Source organism: Pseudopodoces humilis, chromosome 7, assembly GCF_049639895.1.
Source record: "Pseudopodoces humilis isolate 2021_Gansu_Grassland_sample_001 chromosome 7, ASM4963989v1, whole genome shotgun sequence".
Lineage (NCBI taxonomy): Eukaryota > Metazoa > Chordata > Aves > Passeriformes > Paridae > Pseudopodoces > Pseudopodoces humilis.
This window is the reverse complement of record NC_142206.1, coordinates 52,510,609-52,538,476: the sequence shown is the minus strand read 5'-3', so window position 1 is coordinate 52,538,476 and position 27,868 is coordinate 52,510,609. Positions and strand designations below refer to the sequence as shown.

General features: G+C 37.1%; 1 protein-coding gene across 6 annotated transcripts in view; it reads right to left on the bottom strand.

Annotated features, from left to right (window-relative positions):
• Positions 1-27,868, bottom strand: part of TECPR2 (tectonin beta-propeller repeat containing 2) — a 42,187-nt gene that overhangs the window by 10,473 nt on the left and 3,846 nt on the right. For 5 of the 6 annotated variants that reach the window (XR_015772978.1, XM_014249782.2, XM_088058141.1 and 2 more), the window contains 16 exons: positions 26,463-26,747; positions 26,221-26,349; positions 25,668-25,799; positions 24,579-24,736; positions 23,116-23,428; positions 22,200-22,332; positions 20,464-20,928; positions 18,873-19,873; positions 17,350-17,533; positions 15,420-15,593; positions 13,101-13,281; positions 11,601-11,742; positions 10,120-10,360; positions 9,289-9,378; positions 8,208-8,441; positions 4,461-4,609 (listed from right to left, as the gene is read on the bottom strand). Coding sequence is in view for 5 of the 6 variants with exons in the window: in XM_014249782.2 (XP_014105257.1) it covers positions 4,461-4,609; positions 8,208-8,441; positions 9,289-9,378; positions 10,120-10,360; positions 11,601-11,742; positions 13,101-13,281; positions 15,420-15,593; positions 17,350-17,533; positions 18,873-19,873; positions 20,464-20,928; positions 22,200-22,332; positions 23,116-23,428; positions 24,579-24,736; positions 25,668-25,799; positions 26,221-26,349; positions 26,463-26,696 (3,960 nt within the window). In the remaining variant the exon portion in view is untranslated. The remainder of the gene's footprint in view (positions 1-4,460; positions 4,610-8,207; positions 8,442-9,288; positions 9,379-10,119; positions 10,361-11,600; positions 11,743-13,100; positions 13,282-15,419; positions 15,594-17,349; positions 17,534-18,872; positions 19,874-20,463; positions 20,929-22,199; positions 22,333-23,115; positions 23,429-24,578; positions 24,737-25,667; positions 25,800-26,220; positions 26,350-26,462; positions 26,748-27,868) is intronic. The other variant, XM_088058140.1, reaches the window with a different exon arrangement.

Below are 27,868 nucleotides of genomic sequence, written 5' to 3'. Positions count from 1 at the left end.
GAATCTCATCTTAGCACCCCAAAGCAGAACTCATGGTAACTCAGAAGATGTCTGTGCAATGGCTGAGTAATGCAAGCTGGTCTGTGCTAGTGAAAACCACTGGACTTGGAAAGAACAGGCTTGTGGATATTGCATTGGAAAAAACAGAGACTTCCATGACAAGGATGCTCAAAAGTAGCATAGGTGATTCTAAAGTAAAAGTTATAAAGCATTTTCAACAGAAAAACTTTCTTCCCCTCTAAGTATTCAATTCTTGAATAACATTTCAGCTTAATGGCAAAATCTTATCTTGAGGACTGCTCACCATTTCCTCCTCTAAGTACCACTTAATGCAGAACTGGCCTTAACAACAACAGAAATCTCCCTGAGAAATGCAAAAGCAAGGCAGATGAGGAAGAACAAAGTCCCCAGATCCACATTAAGTGTTCTGTAATATAAGCACAATATTGTCTAAATAAAGGAAACAAAACGAACATGATGACAACCATTTCTACCAAGTCAACACTCATCTGTAAGGTGTAACCAACTCCTTACCTTTTCTTGACATATGTTCAATGTAAGGTATTGAAAAGAAGTAAAATCTATCCTGTATTGATTTTTCATAATTACAGATAATTTGCCTAAATTTTAAATGGTATTTTTAGACTACCATTTGCTTCATAGTTTTAATAATTTTTGAATGACTGTGAAAGCATAAACAGCCTTAATTTAGTTTTTTGGAAGTCTGTGTACAAGAAAAAAATACCTCCTCCTACATCAGTAAGAATTTCTAGTACCTATAAGAATTTCTCTTACCTATGATATCAAGCTTACAGAGACACAATTACCAGGCTGTTTATGGGAAGAACAGTAAATCAAAAGTTTTTCTAACTTGAAACACGCAAAATGCACATGACAATTTTATGGCAAACTAAGTCAACCAGTGCTCATCTGCTGAGACCCCGGGAACTACAAATGATCAACTGAAGCATTATGCAGTAGACAAACGTTTCCTTAAACAAACCCCTTGTACTTCATAAGTACAAGATATAAGATAAGCTATGTGGATATTTAAACAGACCTCTGGATTTAATAACATCACTTTTTCAATTCTACTCTCTATGAAATTTGGTTACAAATGAGCAAAGAGCAGCAATTAAAGTGACAATAAAATGTCTCAATCTATTTTTAGAGTAAGGCTGTTTACAATGAGTAGATGATTAGTCATTCATTACAAATATTTGTCCTGTTTCCTTTAATTTTGTCAGATAAAGCTGTTTATCTGATAGATGCCTTAATGTAAATCTGAGAAGGTGGCTTTTAAGGCCAGTTTTTAAACTGTGGGAAATAAAATTTTCTCAAGATCATATTTTGTCTCAGCATCTTTTTCAGAAGGTACCAGAAATCAAAATTAAAATGTTAAAAAAAACAATTTGCAAACAGTTCAACTTGGGGGGACCTTTGAAAGCAATCTGAAGACTTTTACCTTTTGATCAAGCTCTACTCTTTAATAATCAAAATTAGTATTATAATCTATATTAATTTTCTATTTTGTTTTTAGTTATTGTTCCTTTAGGCCAGAAATTGGAAAAGCATTAAATCATGATACACACATATAAAAAGATATTCTATATTATCTATATAATTAATATTTGTATTTCCTGCCAATTTTTAAATAAAATTTTTTATATATGTAAAAATATATATGTATTTTGAGATATGTTACAGATGATAGTTTTATCCTTCATGTTAACAATACAATGGAAAAACATTTTGTATTTCCTGGTATAAAATAATTTCATCAAAGCATTTTGTTCAGTTTTCCCAATGTTCTTGAAGCAGCTTCCAAAAAGCTGCTTAACTACATAATTATTTTACTTCTAAGACTGCAGAACCAAATTGATGAATCACAGAAAACAGCTATATATAAACTACTACTGCTCAAGATAGTCTAATGATGTTATCAACCACTTCTGAAGTACTGGATAAAATAAAAAAAGAGGGCAGAAAACATTAAATGTTATTCTTCATTTCAAGAGATGCTTCAGTAGGGAGGTACAGAGGGAAAAGTAACAAACAAGAATGGGTTTAGTCTTGATTTAAGAAAAAATACAGCATCACAGAGCCAGAGACTGAACTTAAATTATATTCACTCATTTTAGCATGAGCAAAATCTCATCAAAACTGCAGTCTCTGAATACCTTTGCGAAGTTATGCAAAGATGAATGCTGTGCAACTGCAGCACTCCTTTAAGGAGAAGTGACACCATACAAGCAGAGTCCACAGCTGCTCACAAGCTGCTCCTGAGTCATGAGATCTGGGATAGGCAAGTCATATTGGCTCTGACATTTACTAGGGAATGAAATATCCATAGTTGGTTTTAAATTACATTATTTGAGAGTGCTCCTGTACTGGAAGCAAGTGAAAAGCAATTTTGATTTCCTTCTTCAAATAGAAAACGGCTGAATCATTCGCAAATACTTCTTACAATATTTCTGTTGTTCTGAACATAAGAGCAAAGCAGCATGAATTGTGTCAAAGTAAATTAAGGGACAGAAAACAGTAAGGTGTTCCTAATAAGCAAATATTATTCACTTAACAGTTCACTCTTCAGACATCATGTTATATTTGTTTTCCAAACACTAAATTAGCATTTGGAAATGCTTTTCAAATTCACATATTTTCTTATTTTGCATTAAGCCTCTGCAAAAGCATGAAAGGTTGTTCCTTTAATGACTTCAACATGCTGGAATTGTCTCAAAACAAGCATGTAATGCATATATTTTCATCCTCTCTGCAAGCAGTGCCTGAATTCTTGCCCTTTCATATTGACTCATTAAATTTGCCATGTCAGGAGTTGGCAAGATAACAGGAAAGGGAATGACACTGCTCTGGGTATCAGGTTATAATTTTTGGAAGGCAACATCACTCAGGTTTGTTGATAAGATAATGGGAAATAATTTGATTTTCAACCTTGTTCACTTTCTACATAATGAAGTCACTGCCAAATCGTGAGCCACAGCAAATCCCAACTCCTGTAAACAGCTCTGTATTGAGTAGTTTAATCAACTTCAGTGGAGGAGTAGAGAATCACTTAGTACAGAGAAAATAGTGTAGAGAAACAGCTTTTTGGGCTATTATCCTGGATAAACCTTTGGTAAGAAGATACTACACAAGTTCAATTCTCTGTCTCTTGGTAAACTCAGTTTAAATAGAATGTTTCTTCCTCTTTTTTTTAAGAATACTGCCTTTACTGACACCTTCAGTCTCCTCTTCCAGGCTGCCCTGCCCCCTTTGTTAGCAGTGACAACATGTTAGAGATTACATCACAAAGACCCACCTGCAGCACATCTAGAATGAGGACTATAATCAAGTCCTTTTTGCAAGTGGTATTGGCACCTATTTCTGCAAAACAAGGTACCATTTCTCCAAAACCACATTCCCAGTAAAGAATTAGTCATTCAACCAGTGCTGTGCTAATTGATGGGCTGCATATCTGCAGTTTTCATTTCTCTGTTCCCCTGCCCTTCTTTGCTGTTACACCCAGAGATACACGAGCCAACAACTGACTGAGAGATAAGCAGAACTAAAAGCAAATTATGTAAAAACCAAATAAATGATTGCAACTCTACTGCCACAGATTTACTTCTATTTCTTAATGTATACTTTTGAAAGTACCACGCATTTCAAATTCTTTAAGAGAAATGCTGTGACATCATAAAATGTCAATCAAGTATGCAAGCATATCCAGTGCTATTGTACTAGACCAGCAGACAGTTCAGTTCAAGTGATTTCATGCCAAGGAGTGAAGAATGAAATCAGTAGTCAGAGGTCAGCTCCATTAGAGCAGTCCCAACCCACAACAGAAATTACTCCCATTTCATGGATTAACTTGAAAAGTATTAGAGCAGCAATGAAAGCAAACACTGTGGTTTAAGGAGAGATTAAAAAAGAAAACAACCAAAAACCAAACCAAAAACAGACCCTAGAGAAACAGATTTTGACAGTTTTCTATCTTTTCCAAATATGCTTCCAGGTTACTTTAGATGGCTTCTTTCAACTCCAATCCTCCCAGCTGGCACATAGAAAGGATATAAAGTTTGCCCATTCTGGTAACAAGGGAGAAGAGCTGCATTTCTACTGCATGGTTACAAAGCACTGCATGACAAGTAAAGTCCCTGAATTCAGGCACAGCACCCTAGCAAGCATCTCAGACTCAGAAGGGTGAGGACAGAGGAAGAGGGAGGCAAGCACTTCAGCACCATGCCACTTAAGTAGAGCCTTCCCACACCCTCTGCTCTGTGCTGTTTGCCCATCCAGCCTCTTGCTCAGCACACAGAAGGTACTCAGGGCACAGCTCAGTGCTACACTCTACTATAAAACCTGGCTTTACTGTTTTCCATGAATTCTAAAATTACTGTTTTATTGTTTAGCATAGAGCTAAACCACTAGGTTACAAAGAATTGTAATCAACATTTTACCTGTATAGGTGGCTCAATCATTATCCATGCGGGAAGCATCAAACTTGGGTTAAGAGGTTGAGTTCCTACACGGAAATAAATGCCACCATTGGTGTCACAGGCCCAAACATGCTGGTTTCCACAGGTCAAACTGATCAGCTTTACACCACCTAGTAACAAAGAGATTATTAGCAACCTGGCATATTCCTTTCATATTCAGCTAATAATCAGAACTTGTATTTAGACTTCATTGTATTAAATAAGCTTTAAACACAGTCACATAGAAATGATTAGAAGTTAATACAACTTGTGAGAGAATAAAAAAAATTGCTGGATACAATGAACAAAACTAACAGGTAGTGCATATGTGAGAAATTTCTCTTCCAAATCTAAAAATAAATGTTTTAGTCATAGGATTCATAGGAGAGTGCAATTTCTAAAGCGTGTTATAAATACGCTATTACAATAACCAAATTCAAGCAGGGAACCATTCCATGACAAATGTTATCAGCGCCTAGACAAACTTTCACATGACCTAACATGAACTCTTCTCTGTAGCTGGCCATGCCTGGAGACTTATAAAGGTGTTGATCTGCTAATACAGTCAGCAAAGAACATTCCTAACGCCACCAGCATTTCAAAAATACGGGAGCATACGGGTTATGCATTTCAGTGTTAACATACCAGTGTCACATCTGTAAATAAAGGAACTGATTTTCAAATGGATTTATATTCACCACTGTACATATTTATTACACCAGTCTCAAATGTGGCAGCAGTATTTTAACCCTGTCAGCACCATAAAAACAAAGCTGCTAAATAAGTGTGTGTTGGAATTTTAGTGTGGTTTGTGTTTGAGTTTAGTCTAGATTCCTGCAAAGACAGAGATTCACACCTGGTATTTTAGACTAAAAAGAACTGCTAGTTAACTGTCTACTGAAACTCTCTTTCACATTCATTTTAAAATAGCCATGTGATGTAATATATCTAACATTTGATTTCCTTTTTTCATCTCATGTTGCACAAAACAAAGCTATGTAATGGAAAACAAGCTCCAAAGAAAGCAGGACTCAAGCTGTACAGATCCACTACAGAAGAACTACTTTGGTCAGACTCCAAAATGAAGACTAAAAATAGGCCTTGCTGGTTAATTGAACATGCCAGTGCTGCTTGGGATATCCCATTCTTGGTAACAGTTCTGTTTCAAGGGATGTGAAATTTGGCAACTAATCCTTGCAAAGTGCATCAGACACAGCATTCCTTAAAAAGAGGCATGGAATCTTATCCCACAGAGTGCAAATACAAAGTATTTAATTCTGCAGAATGCAATATTCCCAATTGTTAGGGCTTGCTGGGGAAAAGAACAGGAAACAACAGGACAACATAGCTTTATCTTTTTATCATCTGTAGTGGTAAACAGGTCTCATTAACCAAAATTATTTAGCCTTCTGAATCACAGGAACAGAAATCATCCTATTTCATCCCAAAATTTCCTTTAACCAGACAGCTTCATATAAAAACCAAAATGACAAAAACTTCTACTCCTTGGGATGAGAACATCTATAGCAACTTTCTTTTGTAGACAGAGGCTTGACTTTGAGCTGCAAAGTCAAAATCTTACTTAAAACGTCATTATTCCTTCTAATTCCTTCTAATGAAGTATGACTCGAAGCAATGCCTTTGTCACATGATACCTCAGCTGTTGAAGTGTTCTGATCCAGACAAGCATCAGGCACTCAAACATGGAATCACATATCACCTACTCGGCATAGCTGGTATTATTTACGTCTACAGTACAATTTGTTATTCAAAAACACAGCCCTTATGTAAATGTTTTGGGGTTTCTCCCTCCTCCCACTTACTGTTTGTATCTTAGGAGAAGGTCATGTTAACCACATTCACCAACTGTTTTAGAGCAAGTAGCATGAACCAGCAGCATCGTTTATTGTTAAAACCTAAAGGTCATTCTACTGTGTTTAGAAATCTTGATAGTAATACAGGAACGCTAATCAAAATAATCTACTGGGTGCTATTCCCAGTACATAATGTAAAAGGCAAGATCTATATAATATTTCAACCTTAATGCTGGTAAACCCTATCACTTCCATACAGAATTCTGAAATGCATTTTACACAAAGTTGCTCCCACCCTTCCTGCTCTCCGCACTTACAGTCCTAATGTTTCTGGAGTAAACTTAAACATATACTTGAACAGTAACAATAGCTCTCCAAATTCTTCAGCCCCATTAGAACAAATAAAGGCTTTTTTATTATAGCCACGGATATGCACTTGTTAAGTAGTAATGTACCACATGCAATTAAATGGAGGGAAAATGCCTACAACCTTTTCACATTTCAGTGTTAATCCACAGTGACAGGTACAGTGGAGTGTTTGAGTATTTCCTGACCCCAAATCTCTTCTATGCCACCATGGGCCACAGAGCTGACAGGAACAGCTGAATGTAAAGGCTAAATTTCTGAACTGCTGAAGTTCACAGGCCAGGTATTACAGTCAGCTAACACCAATTACACTGATTTCCTGTATGAATTCTTTTGAGATTTTCAGACAATGGCCAGAAGTTACTTATATTTTCAGTTAAACAGTTACTGTCTAAACTGCTGGAAAGCAGTGGTTCATGAGAAGAGTTTCAAATGACACTAAGGAACATGAGAAGGACAAAGTGGCCAAATCTATCCTGGAGGTCAGTAAAAGGCATCAATCAGTGTTTAAATAATGGTATGATGAGTGATTTGGAACCAATTCATCAGGTCTGAAAAATAACTGGCATACAACTGACAAACAGGTTAATTTTAAAAGATACATTTTAGAATTTTTCTATCAAGTATTATAAACTATACAATAAAACTGTACATGAGGCTTAAACTCTGTCAGCTGTGTTTGCCTTTCCTTAAACCTTAAGTTAAAATTGCTTGTCTGTTCTCAGACCACTTATGAACATTGCCATAAAAAAATGGGAAAACTACAAACCAGTCAAATTATTTTTAAAATAGTGAGAGAATGGTGCATAATCTCAATTTCTTTTATCTTCACCTGAAACAGGAATGCAGATTAGCACAGAGGTAAGATTGTTCTAACTGTCAGACTATTAAAAAATAAATTTGATTAGAATATTACTCATGAAGTTGGCAAATAACCTGATTTATAAATACCCCAGAGCCAAACTCCAAACTGTGACTACATTTCAATGATCAAATCATGGTCAACTACCTAAGCAAATGAAAAGAGCAGCTAACCAGCATCACATTCTAAGCATTACACTTAATTATTACATCACAATCAATATGAACACGAGTGTTATCAGCTGCATCACTCATGAATGATGCAACTCATGGAGCATAATTATTCCTTGGCAGGATGCTTTGATGACTCTGCTATAAATGAGTTTAACCATAGAATTCAGACCTTTGTGCCCTAGACCAGGTGATTATGGCTGCACTGAGGTACAAAAGCCAGACCAGTTAAAGTTGCTGGAGCTCCTGCACAGCACCGTGTCAGGCTCTATCACCTCTGACCAACTGCAAGATGCACTGAACACACACAAAGTATCTTGCAAACAGGAAACTTGTCTCCAGGAAAAGGCTAAACAGAACACTCTTTGAAAGCCACATCTGTTCCTGATGTTTTACAATCACCTGCCAATAGGTACTATTTAATCCAGTAAATGTTATATTCTGCATCAGTAAACGGAAGATATTTCTGAAAAACATGGCGTGCTAAGAGACTGTCTACTCAATAAAAATATCATACCTAGCTGGGAGAGATCCAGTTTGGTCCAATGCATCCCTGTTGGGCAGCTGGAGGAAAGTGTTCTGATAAATATCTGCCCGAGACTATCCAAGCCCCAAATGGCATCCTGGCAGGCAGAGTAGTGCACCATTTCAGCCTCCGGTGGCAGCTGCACCGTAGAAGGACGAAAATGAGGATTCTGATCACTGACACAAAACAGATCCTTGTTGCTTTGGCACAGCCACAAAAAGCTTCCTATGGAAAGGACACCTCTGTTATTAAAATAATTCCTAATCCACTCTGAGAAAGCTTACGCATCTACTTTTTCTGAAAAAAATTATCACTACATTTGAAGGCAAAACTAAAGCTTTTTGGCTATGTTCATAGGATAAGGCTTTGAAGTACAAATACACATCCTAAGCCCTTATTTAGGCACTGAAATACTCCATTTCTCAAATAAAGGAAGTAGTAAGTGATCTCATTTGAAGAAATGTTTCATTTGAAGGAACTAATAGAGAGAAGACAAATGCAATAGTGCACTACCACCTCTCTTTATTATTCTCCTCTTTTTTATCCTTGATAGTAGCCTTTGAAAAGCAGCATTCTTTTTCAGCTCTAAAACACATTTTTGCTACTAATGCCAGTGTACTTGGAAAATGCAATTGTTAGCTATTGTAACCAGTAGTTCAATTCCCTGACAGGGTCTCACTTTTACCAATAATGGGCAATTTTGCTGCAGTAACTGCACTGACAGGAGAAGCACTTGGTTAGCACAGGCATTTCAGCAAAGCATGCTCTGAAACTTTCAATTACAAATTCTGGCAATTCATGTTCTGGCAGTTTAGGAAGTTGCTGCTCCTGAGGACCACCCATTTCTCTGTCAGATGCCACACCCCACCAAAGTTGAGAATGAATAATACATTATTTTAATCTCCAGCGGTTTTACAGACGTATTTCCATCCTACTTCAACTACTTTAGATCCCTGCAAACAGAAAAGACAACCAAAATCTGAAGTAATACAGCCTATTTAATTACTTACACCATCAATTCCGTTCTGTTTAAAAATCAGATATTATATGCCTGCACTGTTGATTTACCAACCTTCTTTAGATGAAGCTGGGGAAGCCAACACAAAAATCCATTTTGTGGCAGAAGCAGTACCACGAGGCACAATATTATTCCAATACGTGCCTTCAAAGAAAGAACGAGTGGTATTAATAAGAAACTTAGTTTTCTGTTAAAATTTGTTATTTAAAATTTAAAAGAAATTCTATTGCCATCAATTAATTATTAAATATATTTTGGACAAGATTTTCTAAGAAAATCTTTCAAGAAACTGTTGTGGGGAGTGGGAAGCCTCCTCCTGACACCTATGTAAACAGACAGAGAGAAAACTGGGAATGCAGAAGAGGATAAAGAAGAATATTAATGGTCTTCAACAGAGGACAAATTTGGTGATGAGGTTAAACAATATCCTAGATGTACTGTTAGTGTTTATCAGAAATCAGAAAGTCAGAATTCTATTTTGAGAACTGTAGCAAGCAAAATAAAGCAATCCCTCTATTAGCACTGTAAAACCATAACATAGACTGTCACACTGATCATGAGCCAGACTCCACTGTGCAAGATAAATAGGTTCAGCATCTTAAGATTGTCTTCATATCCCAGAGAAGAGACACATGTAGGTGTTAAAAGCAGTAACTTGTGCACAGTTCACTGGTTGACAATGACTTTTCCATGAAAAATATTTCCCTTTAAATGAGAAAGTATTTAAGACCAAATGCTAATGAATCATTTAATTTCATTTTTAAAAAAGTTAAAGCTGCCCTGACTTGACATGGGTAATTTCTATGGTGATAGAGCTGAAGTTAGTTATTTCCTTCTGTTTAATATTCTTAACTTTAAAAAATTAAGATGCAAAAGCACACCAACCTATTAAGTTTCCCTTTGCAACATGGAATTCGTTTTTGCCTGAAGAGATCCAGACTCCACTACCATTAACTCCGAGGAGGCTGGGTTGACACTGAAGCTGCTGTGACCAAAATGCCATTCGAAGCTTGTCAGCCACCTTCTCCACAGGTGCCTGAGCTGCTGTTGCCACAGTGTGAGTTGCCTGGATTATGGTCTGGAACAGGCTGCACTGGTCAAACACTACATAATCAGTGATGCTTACCTGGGGAAAAAAGAAAAAAAGTGCTCTTGATAATTAGTTAAGCTGTGGAGTGAACTGCACAATTTTTCTCCAGAAGCTTTTTTAGAAATATTCAAAGTATAGGAAGGGAAAAATAAAAATAGTACATTTAGAGTAACTGTCTTGCTAATAAGCCACAATCAGTATTAAACGCCACCTTACCAACTCCCTTCTATCCAACAATCCATTTAGAAATCTGCATTTTAAGACAGCCCTTTATTTTAGGATGTCTCCCTCTAAAAACATGCCATGCTCTACAATCGAGGAGGTGAATTTTCAGTTTCCCAGAGGAAAAGAGAAACTTGCACAGTGCAGCAATTCAAACCACATGACAAAAAACTTGAATGCAATACTCATTTGCAACTACCTCATGGACATTTTAATTCACAGTGCAGAAGGAGGTCTAAATAAGCAATTGCATCTAAATAAGCAATTGCCATCTAGGTTGGCAACACCTAGAATGGTATGAAATGCCTAAGACACAAAAAGAGCAGTAGTTTGCCAATAACCTCAAAGCCAAGCTACTCATGATGCCCACATGCAAAAAGGGATTATACATGCACATGGACCAAAATTCTAAGATAACAAAGGTAGGCACGTAGACAAATTTTCTATAAGACTGTTTTTGTACTCTCTTCTTCCCCACTTCTGTCTCTGGAGAAAACAAGAAAAGCTGGAGAAACAATAGTAAGGAATTCCCCATCAATACTAGACAGTACTTGAAGGTTACTTGAAGTAACCGAGTTGGTTTCACCCACATGAACTGTGGCTGAAGCAAGCAGCTCCACATGGTTCAAAGAAACCTCAACTGAATGGAAAAATGTGAAACACAATTATTTTTCATGGTGACTTATTATTTATTTTCTCTAGCTAAGTATAAAGATGGGCACTGGAAGAGAAGATGTTGCATTCAGCAGCCAGACTTGATGCTCTGACTCAACAGCATGTCCTATGACCTTGCAGAGCATTTCTTGTGTTCTTGAAAGCTTCTGCAATGCTGATCTGGATGACCATGGGATGGTTTTCATCCCCTCTTTATAGCAGACACAAAAAGAAGATTTCAGCCATAGCCACACAGAAGTTTTAATATACTGAATTAAGTGTACTATAAAGTATCAACTAATGGATTTTAATTTTTTTTTTAGAATCTTGTGGGAAAACAACAAAAATAATCAACCCAAGGCAAAAGACTAAACTGAAAGCAAAATAAAAAAATGCCTACTTGCCACCAATGGTTATCATCTCCTTGTGGTTTCTTTGAAACTATACCAGTCCTGAACCAGAGATTGCCGTGGATATCCAAAGCCCATAATGTCTGCTGATCACCAAGGGTTATGCACACTGGTTCCAAAGCTTGCATTTCACTGGAAAAGCAAACAAGTAAAACTGTTAAAAACCTGAATTCAAATTTATGTTAATGGTATTTTAAGGAAGGTATTACAACACTGATAGCTTAAAACGGTTGAAACTCAGTGGGGCCAAGCTAAAAACACACTTGACATTAAATTTTCAGTTATTCAGTACTTTATATTTTGTTTAAGTAAAAAACATTCAACAACTACAACAAAAACCATGAGTCCTTCAAAGATCACTCAAGATTTGAAACTTGGATACATAACAATAAAACTAAACAAGCCCCATTTTGTTCAGTAAATAACCAATCAAGAGCTGTGTTCTTTAAGCTTTTGATAAAACAGCTTCATAAATGTATCTCTTCAACTTCAGACCCATTCTGAGAACAATACCTGCAGTTCAGGGACCACAATAGAAAACTCAACTATATGACAAAGATAAATGTTGAATTCAGGACTGTAAGTTTCCTGCATAAGTAAACAATTTTCAAGCTCTGAAAGTCAGCAGGGTCAGGTGATCATATCAGACACTGAAAAGGCAGCAAACAATGCTAGTTCTTTCAGATAACCTTTCCTGATAATTTAAGAACAAATAGTGACTGCTCTCTGCAATTTTAACACAAAGCTCAAGAACATGAAATGTACCTAAGGAGTAGGTCAAGCAGGTATTTTCATTAATAAACTCATTAACGTACAAGCAAATTTCACATTTGAACAAAGACACAGTAGTTTCTCAGACTGTTCAAGAGCCAAATAGCAGGCTGGGAGGTAGCACAAGTTGAGGTTTCACAATAGGATATTCAGTAGATAAAATCACCTGACCACACAAACTTGAATTTCTTCCTAAACTTGCACCAGGCTGATGTCACAACTGACACTAAACTCTACATTCTCAAAGCCAGCAGTAGAGACTCAGCACTTTTAACTTTATCACAAAGGAACTACCGTGAGCATAGGATCAACTACAAAGCTAAATACCAACTACACAAAATACTTATAAAAATCTGTGGCTGGAAGTACAGAAGTGTTGTCCAGCTGTGCAGATGACCAAGAAAACGCATACATTTAATCTCAGGGAAAAGAAAAAACAAAAAAGACTCTCAAAAAAACTGGAGAGCTCCTTAAAACAATTATGGCACAGATTAAAGAAGCAATATTTAATAAAAAAGTCACGTTGACAGACATTATGAAGATGTTTTAAAATTTTTTCTCACTCAGGAGGAAGGACAGCTAAAACAGATATATGTACACACACACAGTGGCATATAGACACACGAGTTCAGGTAATACTTTTTCAAGCATGGAGGAGTTCCAGCACAATTATTTGTGTCATTGTGGTTATACCCAGCATGTCCCATGGGAGTTATCACCTGACAATATCACTCTTCCACTGCTCTCCTTCAGGACAAAAGCTGCGCACTCCCTCCCGGTACAGCAGGGCCCGCTGCTCGCTCAGAGCCCACACCACATTGTTTCTGGATGTGACCTGTGACAGTGGATAAGGGCAGTCAACCTTTACTGCTCGGGCACAAGGACGATCCACACTCAGGCCTAGAAATCAGAAAATGAGGATTGCTTTACAAATTTTGGCTTTTTGGAACAAAAGGAAAGAGATAAAGCAACTTAATAAAGGAAAATGCAGAAGGGAATCTCCTTGACATGCTAGCATTTGCCATTTGATCACAGTTTCCTTGAGTGACTTTTCTTTCTATAAACTATTAATAATTTCCTCTAAGATTGCTGACCTTACATTTTAAAAAATAAGACACTACATCCTTCAACATCCTCCACAGTGCATGTCCAGTCCTGTCATTTCTGTTCCTTTTCTCCCTCTAGTGTCAGCACCAGGAATCTCCATTTATAAAACCTCTACTAGAGCTGACAGAGCATCAAAGAAAAAGCCAGTAATGGAAGAACTTTTGCCCAAAACATGCCAAGGAGAGAAGCAACCTGATCTGAATTGTGATAGCAGAGCAATTACAAAAGAGCATGCCAAAGTGTGTAGTACTGAAAGGAGCAGAGAGGTTCTGGTAGATTTACAGGCAGTTTGCACACATTTCTACATCTAATCTACAGCAATATGTCTTCTTTACAATTACACTGAAGCTTGATTTACATGTATGAAACTGCATGTGAAACATCTCAGGAGATACAGCTTTTGGTCCACCTCCTCATGCTGCCAAAGCCAGTATGTACAGACTCACGTGTATATTCTAGACTAACAAGAACAGTAATTTCTAAACCTCTGAGCACACACTTTTGTTATAAATGTTATACTAGACAGTGAAGGGAATGAAAAAATCCTGGAGAAACGATTTTCACTGGCTGCCTCTCATTAGAAAGATAGATATACTGAGATTTTTTGCATCAAAAGACAAATTTGGAAGCCTAAGAACAGCAGAATGTATGCTGATGTAATCAAAACAATCTCTCAAAGGGAAGACCATTGATTCAAACCTCCACAGAGCTCTGTATGATTAGCATCCAAAATTTACTCTGCATTACCACTATCCATGCCTCTTGGCAGTATGCATGTGACCATGGGCAGGCCACTTGATCACTCTGGGACTACTACACATAACTAAAAAAAATAATTTTAGTAGCATATCTTTGAAACAGTGATGTGTACTTAAAACAGTTTTCTTAATCACCAAGAATTTTTGCCTGGTGCTTATAGTAACTAAACCTAAAAGAGAAAATACAAGATTGCCAAAATTAAATGAATGGTAAATGAGAATTTTGATAGCCACTCAGACATGCTATCCTGTTTCTGTACACCTTATAGTTTCCCTTTAACCCAGTCCTCTTCTTCATTCACCAGTAATTCCTTCATCAAGTCATTGGTAATTTTTCCTTAGTAATTCAACTCTATGTGCAAGCCCCACACACCTGAGAGTCCTTGATATTTTTCTCCCTTAACTCTGAAACTAGCACTGCCATCCTTCATCCTAGCTCCTTGCATTTAGCCTGAACATTGTTTGCATAACACCTTCCAAATACATCCTCTTCTACTCACTGAAGAACTTAAAACTAAGGCCATGACTTCAAAGTTGCCACTACTTTGGCCACTACTGCCCCTTTCTCCAGTTTGTGCCTCATTCATATCCAGTAAGAAGGCAGCTCCAGATTCCTGCTCCACAGCCCATTCCATTCTCCCATGGCTTTGCTTTCTCTGCCACATGAAACACATACCACTTGTCTATACTTCCAAAGCACTTCACAATCTTCTGTGTCAGAATACCTTCCTGTCATTATCAAGTGGTAACTCTTACCTTCTAGAGATCTGTGCTTTTCCAAACACAAAGCTTCTACTTTTCCCTATTCTGCGCACTTAAGGCTGAATTGTTTCAGTGCACCATACCACTTTCAAAGCAAGGATATTATTCTGATATTTTCCACAATCCCTTTCCATTTATCTCCATCCATCTCATTTTCCCTATGCCATGTATTCTCTGTACTGTATGTACTCCACTTGGCATACACAAAACAAGTGGCCATGAACTGGCTTTTCCATTCCCTTAATCACACAAAATCTCACAACTGTTTCCAAGTGTTTCTCAAGATAAAAAGGTTTCCTTTTGCCTTGGCTGTGAATAAAAGTTTATAGAAAATTGCCATCATTCTATAGACATGACATCTAATAATCTCAGCCCACAAAAATTCAAAGAGCCTGCAATTAATTCAGGTACCTGTTTGCAGATACAGATCTCCATTTGTTCTGATAATCCAGGCGGTGTCATCACTTAGAGCTACAAATACAGCCTGGGGTAAAGCCTCATACCAGTGCCGTTTTCCTTTTATAGTTACTTTTCCACAAGCAAAAGCTTTGTTAGTCTTCTGTTCAATCTTCCAGAGAAGTGCCCCTGTATGAGAAAGAAAGAACATAATAGCACTCAGCAATTACTGCAACAGTCACAGGTGACATGTCCTAGCTACACCCAAATTAATAGAAACCAGTAGCATTAAACAAAAATGCAAGTTTAAAAAGCTCTTACAATTTTTTTTAAAAAAAGCAAGACCAGACCAGTAACTGACTTCTAATATATAATAATATCTTAAAAAAGAAAACCAAATGGAACCCCAAACTTAACTGCTGGCTTCTACCAGAACTGTACATTGTCATATTAATTTTCTTTGAATGATTCCACAAAGTTGCATTCAATTCAATTTTGACATGCTGTGGTTAACATGCTCCCACATTAATACACCCATGGCAAACTATGGATGAAAGAAACTTCCACAGATTCAGTGAAAAACTGGATGAATTCCTGGAACTGAAGGATAAGAAATGCAGAGAAACAACCTTTTGCTCAGGCAATCTGAGCCACCAACCGCTGCAGCCTGAAACTACCAAGGGCAAACATGACACATGTTCATGCCTTTCACTCTTCTGCAGGGACCTGCTGTTGGACCACTCTTAAGGGTAAGACACTGAGCTGGATGAACCCACACTCTCACCTACTACAAGTACTCTCAAATTGTTTTGGCTATAGCAAAACTCAGCTACAGATCAAATAAAATTTCTTTCTTCTTAAAATAACAGAGAGAAGGGAAGATTGACATGTGCTTTTAGAGATCACAGGGAAGAAAAGCAGTGGCAAGGCAGGAGACAAAGAAATTAAAATGGCTGAGAAACTTTGTATTTTCACTCCAGTCCTGGAACAATCTGTAAGGCCAAACGTGACACAAGTTTATAACCAAAACCTGCTTATTTTTAATCCAACATAATCCTCATTCACAATCATCCAGAACAAATGCATATGCAAATGTAGTCAAACTTCTAAGTTTTTTACTTCAGTATTTAAAAAGAAATCAAATCAACCAACCCACGCATACACAAAGCCGATTCTACATTTACAAGAAAAGGAACTTCAAAACTGTGAATCACAGAATGGTTTGGGTGGGAAGGGATCTTAAAGATCATCTAGTTCCAACTCCACTCCCAGTGCAGGGACACCTCTCACTGGACCAGACTGCTGAAGGCCTCATCCAGCCTGGCCTTGAACACTTCCATGGATGGGGAATCCACAGTTTCTCTGGGCAACTTCTTCCTGTACCTCACCACCCTCACAGACAAGAACTTGTATAGCTCTGTAACAAAAATCAAGGTTTTGTATAGACAAAGAGCCCTTCTCGGCCTACCACTCAACTGCTGCTTCTGAAGTTCACTTTAATCAGGCAAACGCATGTTGAAAACCTCCCAAAATGCAATGTGAACCTGTCAAAAAGACAGTCATTTAAACTGGAACATGGGGTGCAGAGGTAGTGAAGATGCAGTCATATAACTATGATCACTTGAAAAAAGCAAACAAAAAGAAATCCAAACCAACACACTACTTTTATGTGAAACAAGCCCTAAACAGCCAAGTTTCTTGAAGGAATTGATTTGAAAAAAAACCAAACAAACGATAAACTGCCCATGTGGAAATTACATATGCACTCAACTGTATCCATAATCCCATAAAAATGACAAGTTTCACCTAATTAAATAATAACTGATATTAAAAGAAAGCAAAAACCACAAAAAATAAACAACCAAATAACAAAAACAAGGAAAAATGCCCAAGTTTATCCAAGTTTTCTATTTACAAGGCAACAGTGAAGCAGAAGCCAACCCACCTGAGGGGGAAACTGCCACTTGCTGGACTCCATCCTCAAACTTCTGCCAGCGCAGCCCAGCTGCAGGAAGGGCACTGCAGTACAGGCTGCCTCGGTAGTCCAAGCACCAAATATATTTTTCTGAGACAACCAGGCTCAGGATGCCATAACCAGGACCAGAGTATCCCATCCAGCTCTCTGCAAACTAAAAACTGTAGAGTCAGAACAGTGTCAGGTGTCTTCAAACCGCTTAAGAAAATGGGTATATAAGATCAGGTCCCACAGTTTGATTTAAAAAAAAAAGCTAAACTTAGGTACTTTTAAACAATGAATAAATTTGCCTCATGTAAAATAAAACTACATCTGTCACTGTTCTTTCTCTAAGGGAGTATGTGCACAATGAGACTGCTAGAACAACAGATTTAGCAAAAAAATAAACTCCTCCACCCTGCCATCCATGTCCAAAGAAGGAATACAAAGAAATGTACAGTCTGCTGGTAGTCCAGGAAATTATTCACTGTCTAGGAAGTGATGAGCCAAGGGAACAAGACAGCTGAAGGGCAGAGACAGCTGAATATCCAACTCCAATACTCCCTGCATGGTAGAGGAACCACATCTTGCAGAAATTTGGTTTACAGCCTGCCCTCTTAAATTTTGATTGCTTGCATGAGGTGAACTCAAGAACTGCATACATTACCAGGGGGCTTTTCTGAACATGACAGAGTATAAGAATACTGTAACCTGAAACTAAAACCTTCTGCACTTTGGGCTGCAGCTGGGACACCATCAATTTATAACTCAACCTTTATGAATGAATATTTGGTTGATCTCAATACAAGGCTGTTACAGATGTAAAAGAAACAAAATTGCCACCCTACAAGAACTGCATTTCCTTCTTAAGACTTCTGCTAAAAGTCCCAGCAATTCTGGAAAGTTTGCACATTTTACAATTAACTATAGCACTTCTTTTTTATAGTGTCTATGAGGATTACCCACAAAATAACGACGAAGGAAAGAAAAAAGAAACTGTCAACATTCTAAACAGTACTTACTGCTAGCTAGGGGGCAAAGACTAATCCTTATTCTGAGTATTCACAGGTAAAACAATCCTTAAGCAGAAGCCAGCCATGTGAGATAATTAGCATTAATTCTCCATGAAGTCAGCTGAATTTGGGAACAGCATCACGTAGAATTTGGACTACTGGAGATCCAAACTAGCAGCAGCATTTGAGCGTGACTGGGTTTTACTGTTCACTCTTTAATGGATGGGTTTCTAACAGCATTTTTGTTGAGCTGGGAATTATACAGCCAGAACAGCTTCTTTGCATTGCAAGCACATATCACCCATTCTGAAGTCAGATACATCACATTTTTTAAGAGTTATAACACGTACTGTTGTTTGGCTTTATACTTGTGTATTGAATCAAATGAAAAAAAAATTGCTCTCCTAAAGATGTAAAGGACAGTAATTGCAGGAATGTTTCTTTTGAAAAGCTGTTTCTTTTTAAGGTTAAAGGTACTTTAATTAAACAGAAAAGAAATACCTGGTCAGATTTTAACAGCACCATTTCATCTAGGCTTATCTTGGCTACATCCTGTGCACCAGGCACAGCACCAACTTCAGGCATGCTGGTCTCTGAGGATGAATATGGTAATCCATGTCCATAAATATCCTCTTCATCACTTGAGGCAGATTTTTCAGTCTTACTTTCATGAGTGTCTGCAACCCTTTCAGCAGTGCTAGTACCACATTTAGCTTTGATTGCACTTTCAAAATTCCACCCAGAAATGGAACAGTTATCTGAATGAATGCTGTCAGAGATGTCACACTGGAGCGCAGAAGGGTCTGAAAGAGCACTGTGGATTAGGGAGAGCTTCTGTTTGTCCTCCTCACCAGCTTCATCACTTTCCTTTGGTGTCAGGGATGTCTGGACACCAAGTATACTATCACATTCCAAAAACATCTGGTCTGTAAGGTCTGGATCTTCAGAAGATTTTTCAGTATCCTGCATCTTCATTTTATCCAAGTCTTTATTTATTTCACACAATGTAGGAAAATCCTGCTCCTCCTCCTCCTCCTGGCTCAGCTTTCCAGGACAGCATTCATTGCTTGCAGAAACCACACCACCATTACATTCACCACCAACACTGCTTGTCAAGTCTTCTGCGAGCATCAGAGGAGATGCAGACGTCAAAGTATCTATAATAGCTGAAGTACCCATGCCACTGTCACTGTTTGGAAGTTTCTGTAAATCAACCAAATCTCCATTTTCTTCATTAATTAATACATTGGCTGACTCAGGAGACTGTAGGACACTGAAAGTTTCTGAACCATTATCTTCTGCCAGGATTGTATGGGACTCCATACTGAACATACTTTCCTGATCTGGAGATCCAGTACTCAAATGATCAATGCTGCCACTCATTATGCTGGAAGTTATGGAAAAGGAGTCTGCATTCAAGGAATGTGGACTGTCACCAGAAAGCTGACGCTCATAAATTGGTGTGCCTTCCAGAGAGCTGTGGTTTCTCCTTGTCCCACTTTCTGTTATCACACAGACACACACGTGAAAAAAAAGGAGAAAAGTAATCTTAATAAAATCTGTTCAATCCCAATACCAAATAAATATTTTCAGAACTGCTGGAAGAACAAAGCTAAATCTATATTTTAACCATACTGATTTTTTTAAAACTTTAATAATAAATGATACATATAAAGCCCCAAAAAGTCTTAATACAGTAAACAATTAAAATTATCGAGTACTCACACTACTTCATCAAACTGAAGAGGACGGCTAAGAAAGGCACTGCCAAATATTCTGAATAGGATGAATAGGTATTACACAATTCCAACATAAAACCGGACAGAGTCCACTGTATGCTCCCATTAGAACTTAAATAGTGTTTACATAAAGCAAAATAAAAGAAATAAACTCCAAACAGATCTAAAATGACTTCATCAATTTACCACTTGAAAAAGAGATTTTCATCTTAAACAGAAATGGCCCACCACAACCTCTCAACCATTTCAGAAGCACAGCAGCACAGTATACATGAAGCCTGACGAACACAGACTCTTTCATGTAACATGCTGTAACAAATGAGCAGTGTTAGGGAAAGCTCTGCTTGACCTACCCTGTTTCTTCTTTTTTTTCTTTTTCACCTTGATTGGCTTTACAATAAGTTCTTGATCAAAATCTTCAGAGCTGATGGTGCTGAACCGTTGTGAAGAAAGCTGACCTTCTCTCTGAGCTTCTGGAAGTTGGTCTGTACACATCATAAAGCTCGAGCCGCTGTCCACGGAGTTCACAGAGCTGCTCCTGCTTCGTGATTCACTTACTACAGAGCAGCCCCTTTTCCTGGTTTCATTGCTCAAGTCTCCCACTCTATCAAAACTTTTCTCTGATAGTGTTGGAGTTTCCAGATCATCTTTCACTGAAGAAGTAGGGCCATTTTTATCACCAGTAACTGAAGGGGAAGTAACCATTTTTTTTTCTGTTTCCACTGAAGGGCTGGATGATACAGATGAAACTACTGATGATGGGGTCAGCAATTTAGGACTTGTATCTGTTAAAGGATTTGACAATTTTGAGTTCGCATCTGAAATTGTCCAAAAGAAAAATAAAATATAAATACTAGCTCAAGTATAAATACTAGCATCAAGTGAGCAGGGGCATCATTTTAGAGAGTATTGAAAGAATATTTATAAAATATAAATTCTAAGCTAACAACATTTAAAAATAAATACTTGCATGCTCACACACACACACACTATAAACTTCCTGCAAATTAATCTACATGAAAGCACTTCCCCCAAACCCTGTATCAAGCTTCTATTAGCAAAATTCTGAGTTTATATGTATGTAAAAAGAACAGCACAGGTCTGCAGCTTGGAAGATCCAATTGTTGGATCACACACTGAAGTGCCATCCTGTATCTTTAATGTCTTCATTCAAATATTCAGTAGCTTGAAAAAAAATTCAAGGAAAAATACCAGATAAATCACTGTAGTGATTAGAGGAAAATATACTTCTTCTAAAGGCTCCTTTCAAACTGTACTTGAAAGCTGAGATTAAAATAATAAACAGTCTCAAAAAGTTTGTGAGTAAAGAACTGCCTAAATGACTAAAGCTATTGCCAACATGCAATAACAAGAAAGTTAAGTTCTTCAGCATTCAATGAGACTTCATAGCATATTTATTAGCATTTCACTAATACAAAGCTAAGATGGAGTATTTAAATGCATTAGTAGTCCATTTTAAAGAGTTCTAGTAACATAAATGTTTAACTCATATGACAACAAGTATGAAACAGTTAAATTATTTTTGAAATTTTAGTGAGCGTTCTTTGGATTTATTTGCCAATTTATTTTCTAGGAAGGCTGAGATTTTCCCTGGAATGTGGCTGGTGACAGGTGGCACAGAATCAACATATTCAGCTATTGACTGATCCTAAAGAGATAACCATTATCAGGAATCCAGAATGCTTTCAGCATCATGGTTCAGAATGAGCTCTCAAATGCACAGATTAAAGATGCCTCATAAGGTTAATGCTGATCCACTCTCAAAAAAGGCAAGCATATTTAATTTCTTAATGCCCCCATTCTCACCGCAGCCAAAAGAGAAGCTCAGATAAGCAGATAAACCAGATCTCTAAATATAACCTGTCAGAACAGATGAGTAACTCTACAGAACCTGGCAAGTTTTTGTAATAATCTGAAGGATTTTGTCTGAGGTTTGATTTGTTACAGTTTTGTTGGGTTTTTTAAATTAAAAAAGTACAATAGGCACCATGTTCCATGAGGTACACGCTACTTTATACATACTAAATTAACTAATTTCTACATACTAAGCTTACTAATCTATACAAACCTATTGATGACAGTCCTTCAGGTCTATTTGAAATTCTTATTATGTCTCTATCTCCCTTTAAGAGAAAAATCTCATTGTTGGTACAGGACACAGACACAATATCACCGTATCCCTCCAAGCCACCAATCAAAGCCTGTAAAGAGTCAAGAGAGAAAGAAATAATTAGCATTAGACTAACACAGTGTTTGCACACCATGGTACTCTTAACAAAAGCATTTGCTGGATTTTAATCAACATAAACAGTTACAGGTAAAAGGTTTTTATTTCATAAAAAAAAAGAAAATAGAAAAAAGAAACAGAAAGGAACCCTTTAACAATGATGCAGCTCCATTTTTATACTAATTTAAATTCAACAGATCTATTCTTTGTTCAACTAAAGGCAACTAAATATAACACCTTAGGCAATATATAATTTGGTGGCAGAAGAGTGCCATATAATACCATTTAGACAAAAATATACTAGCTTGCATCCATGTTCATATGCATTTTTAAGACAACAAAATAGCTAACACTTCACTGTATACCAAATAAAAGATAATACATCTCTTTTTCAGACACCAAGAGTAGTAGAAGAATAAATAGTTTCAGGCACATTTTATAGGCCTAAAATATCTTTTTGCATTAATTCCTACACCGTAGTTTCTGTATGTTTCACTAAGCATCAAAATTAGTTATGATGTTAACACCTCAACTGAAAGCTTTAAATGTATGTAATTTTCATAGACAACATACTGAGCTAGTTGGTGAGTATATCATTGCAATGACAACCTGAGAAGGGAGAAAATAAATATTCATTTTTTCATTTTAAATAGGGATTTAAATCACAGCCATAAAATGCATAACCAAAACAGTCTCATGGCATAGCATGAACAACAACATGGAAGAAACAAAATATGCAGCCATAAGATTTATCTACCTGGTTCACAGTGTCTAGCAAATAGATGCTGTATTCGTTCCAGGTCAGCACCCATCCTTCTTGGAAAAAACATGAGACAAGCCCAAGGTGTTTCTCTGGAGAGCTGTAACTTCCTCTGTCAGGTGGTTCCAAACGAGGATACAGTTCAAAAGTTTTTATTCCTCCAGCAAATACATCTTTTAATATGAATGTGGCCTGAACAGTCCCATGAACATCAGACTTCCACAGACGAAGCCCAGGTCTGGCAGCAAATAGTGTCAAGTCACTCTGTTTACACAGGCCAGGTATAAAACATGCTCCAAATTTGCCAGTGCTAAAATGCAAAAGAATTTCTTTTAAAAGCTATATACTCAACTTAGAAACAATTTAAAAACAAATGGTCCAAATTTACAACCACAAATTATCAAAAGTCTTTGATTAAAAAATTCAGTCAAATGTCTGAAGTACAAATTTAGTTATAGTAAGACAAGAGCAGTAATTCCAAATAACAAGTTTCCCCACAGCTTTCAATGTCAGACACTACATAAATTAAACAAGTTAAATGACTCCCCCTAATAAGCTACATAGCCTTAATGCCACTCTGTCCATCTCAAAAAGATCCTACTATGCACTCTTCCTTCTCCCAGAATTAATAAAAACCAAGCAAAACACTACAAACTAATGCTAAGAAACTGAAATCCTTTACCTGCAACAAGCATGGAACAGACCTCAGCTGTTAAACCCTTCATTTCTCATACACAGAACACCATTACTATCATCCAAGAAAATCCTTCACATATAAGACTATTCCTCTTGCTATTCCTCTTACTATTCATATCCCTGGAAGATACATCATAAACCCTCTTTCAAGGGTGAATTTCCTCTCCTTAGAGATAGAGTCAGTCATGCTGTTCTATGACCAGGTTCTCTCTTCCTCACCCAAGAGGGGTTACATAAAAGAAGATGCCAAAGCCACACAAGAGGTTCCTAGTCTTCAACACAAATTTAAGTGCTTAGATTCTCCCAATTAACTCACTTCAGCATATAAGAAAAACAGAGGTAATGACTTGCTTTTTCAGTATCAAATAATTTTCAATATCAAAAACTTTTTCAAATATCAAATACTGCATCACCCATCACCCAGACTTGATTACAATGCTTGCTCACTCCAAGTCACAGTAAACAAATAGGGACTGCAGAAGAAGTTTGACAGTGTTTTCAGTTTAAACAATGAGAAAACGCCTTAAATATTTTTGCCTAATAGTGTCTTGAAAATATGACTGTGACATACTTGCAACCACATACTTTCTAAATAGGTATAATTGTTATTTCATGTTCGATCACATAGAGCTATTGTAATTAGCTTTTTATGAGCAGACTGCTGTGTTGTATTAATATTTACTGCCTAGATCACTCTGTCTGTAATTCACTTTGAAACACAAGAATTAATAGATGAGCCTGCATCAGGATTTTATGAGGGTTACTTTTTTCTGGGCTGTGTTCCAACTTGGTTGACGGATTTCTCTTCTGTGTAAAAAAGCAGAGTCCGCTGTAAAGTAGAGACAAGCAGCACCTTCTGGTTGTAATCCAACTGGACAATCGAAGATGGCTCTTCCAATACAAGGCTGGAGTTGCAAATACCCTTTCAAAGACATACACAATTCACAAGAGTCAAACCCTCCTAAAAATACAAGGTAGTAACTAACACTTCAAAGGAATTTATAAGCCCAAGAGAAAAAACAAAGCAAACAAAAAGCTTTTGAACTCCTGCTGCATGAAATTCACTTAATGAATATGGACTTAATTTACATAGGCAAGAGAGGAGTTAGATTGTGTGTGACACACTATGAAATGTAGTTTCTCTTGGAATATTAGCTAATACATTTCTCTTTAAATCAATAGAAACTTTAGGAACTTTAGGACACATTTTCTTCCTTCTTCCCTACTGCCATCTCATACATTGATGAGACAATCATTACTTTTGGTGATTTCTGTCAAACCAAATTGAGGGACAGTCACAGATGAATCAGGACAGATGTGATTTAAACTTCTCTCCCATTTGGAAATTCAACTTAGCATTAATTTTGTTGACATCTGAGGTCTGTATTAACTGACAAGATGTGAGAAAAATTCCATTTACTGGTTACATGCTAGTCAGCCAGCAGCACCCGAATGTTACTTTCATTCTTCACTCTAGATTGAGATGCTGAAGAATTTTGGGAGAAGTACTTCACCAATAGAGCCACATCAGTCAAAAATACCCCTTCCAAACAAAAGAGAAGGTACTGGCTGAAAGCTGAAGAAAGATTTGATAGTTATTGCATGAAAAATGAGAAAGATCACTACTTCTTTTAAAATGCATTACTTTTTAAAAAAGATAAGGCAGTTGTGAAGGATAGCCAATGGTTGCCTTGCAGGGTGAGCACACACTGGGCCAAGTGTACACATACCAATAAAGCCATCCAACTAAACACATAACACTGAGCAATTAAGTAACTGCTAAATATTTAAACACACAAGCATCCTTTCAGAAAGCGCAAATATGAATTAAGGTCCCCATAACAAATGCTCACCTGGTCTAGGTCTAGTGCAGAGTAGACAATTTTTCCTTTGTCATCTCCAGAGAATAATTTCATTCCGTTGGGACTCCAAGCTAAAGCTGTAATGCTACTTTTGTGGATGCCAGCAACATCAAATCTGCGAAGCTGTGAAACAATAACAAAGCAATAGAAGAATGTGCTGAAGAGAAAATGGACGCATAAGGCCTATTCAGTGACTCTTAACTGGTTTAACTGGAGATGAAGTACAAAAGTGTGGGTCCTTCTAAAGTTTATTTCACACCAAAACACGTAACAATCCACACCTCATTCCACCAAAGAGATTAGCCAATTATTACTCATGAGAAATCTCTCAGAAACATATTTGATTAAATACATCTTTTGTAATGCAAAGCATGCTTTAATATTATTGTTTTATCAGCTTAACATACGAAGCCCGAAACATATTCACAGCTATTTCATCAGGCAAGACTGGCTAGGTTTCACTCTTATAAAGAATCATGGTAACACTCTACTAGAGCTGGCCATACTAGTCCTCACAGAAATTTAGGCAAATGAAAATATTTACCTGTTTGTTCCTTCCAGGTAATGAAGACACAAGCTGGAAAACTGCAACCCGACCTGAGGCTGTACCAACAGCAACCAGATCATCAAAACAACTCAATAGTTTTACAAAAGTTATAGATTCACACCTCCCCTGTTGAAACAAACCATACAAAGAACTCACAGGTTAATGAGACACCAACAGAGAGCTCAATTCTGAGCAACACAGCTTCGTTGGAAGAGACAACAGTAAAAGTTAGTATTTACCTCAAAATTATATTTTTTCATCTGGTTTAAATGTCTGCAGTAAAGATAAAGCATCCCAATGCTGCTCCCCACAGCAATGTAGTCTCCATTGGTATCAAGTGCTGTGAGGTAAACCACAATAGAGCGAAAGCCTTTCTGGATCTTTGTAGGAATAGCATTGAGGAGATAATACAAGGGACAAAATTCCTTAAATATAACTGGTGAAGCCACAGATGCCATAGCAAGGATTTGCATCAGCAATTTTAAGGCTGAAATAAACACATCTACATGACCACGTAAGGAAATCTGAAAGACAAAAGCAAAAGACGTGTCATTAATTTGTGTGGAAAGAGTAAAAGATTAACAGCCACAATTAAGCAAAAAAGAAGAAAAAATTCTCAGATTTTGCTCTGCATAAAGAGCAAATTAAACTCTTGTAATGAATGTAACCTATTCTTAGAAGAAACTTTTTCCTACCAAAAAGTGTATTCCTTAAATTCAACTAACATATAAGGATGAAAGGTAACTACTATACTAAATATGGGATAATCACTTTTTCTTGCATCTGTAAGCTTGTCAAAGTAGAGTTGAAATGCAGTGATTCTTTACATCTGCCTAGTGAATAAACCATAAGGACTCTGACACGGAACAACCCATGTGATGCATTTCTTCATCTTTCTGCAGCCTCCACCCTCAATCCAACCAGTGCCCAAGAGCATGGGATATTTACTGAGTCAGACAGTGCTGCAAGATCAAAGCAACAGACTGGCATTTGTGCTCCACTCCTTAATGCCCCATAGCCCAAGAAAAAACACAGTTGAGAAACTGTTCAGCTGGAGCTACATCTGCTATACATTCAAATAACAACCAAAAAAATTAGAATAATGTGGGAAGAAAGGGGAGAGTAAAAACTAAAGAACTCCTATTTTGATAGACACAGGAAAATATCCATGTAGCAACTGAATTTAGAAAGATAAGGAGCAAACAGGAAAAAAGTACCGTATGTTCAGGTTTCCTTTAATGGATAAGAAAATAATTTCATGCTTGTGAGCAATACTGTAAATATACTTAGAGGACAATATCTAAGAATAACAGAAACAAAGAGTCTGTTTGCCTTCTACAACATAGTCAGAGGTCATCACAAAAACATACTGGCACCTTCAGAAAAAGCTGATCATGAGCAATGTAAAACTATTCAAAAAATTTAATTAAACCCAGTAATTTTTCTCATCACTACAGCCTTGACAAAAACATTTTGCAGCAGTAGCTGCTGCTTCTCCTCATGGGTGACTTTGAAACATGGAAAAGAAAAGAAGCTTTCACTTCTCAAATTTTATTTTGCCATGGGCACGTCTGATTAACAAAATGGTATAGAGTCTTGCACTTTTCCAAGACAAGAATTTTGGATATCTGTAGACAGGAAAGTT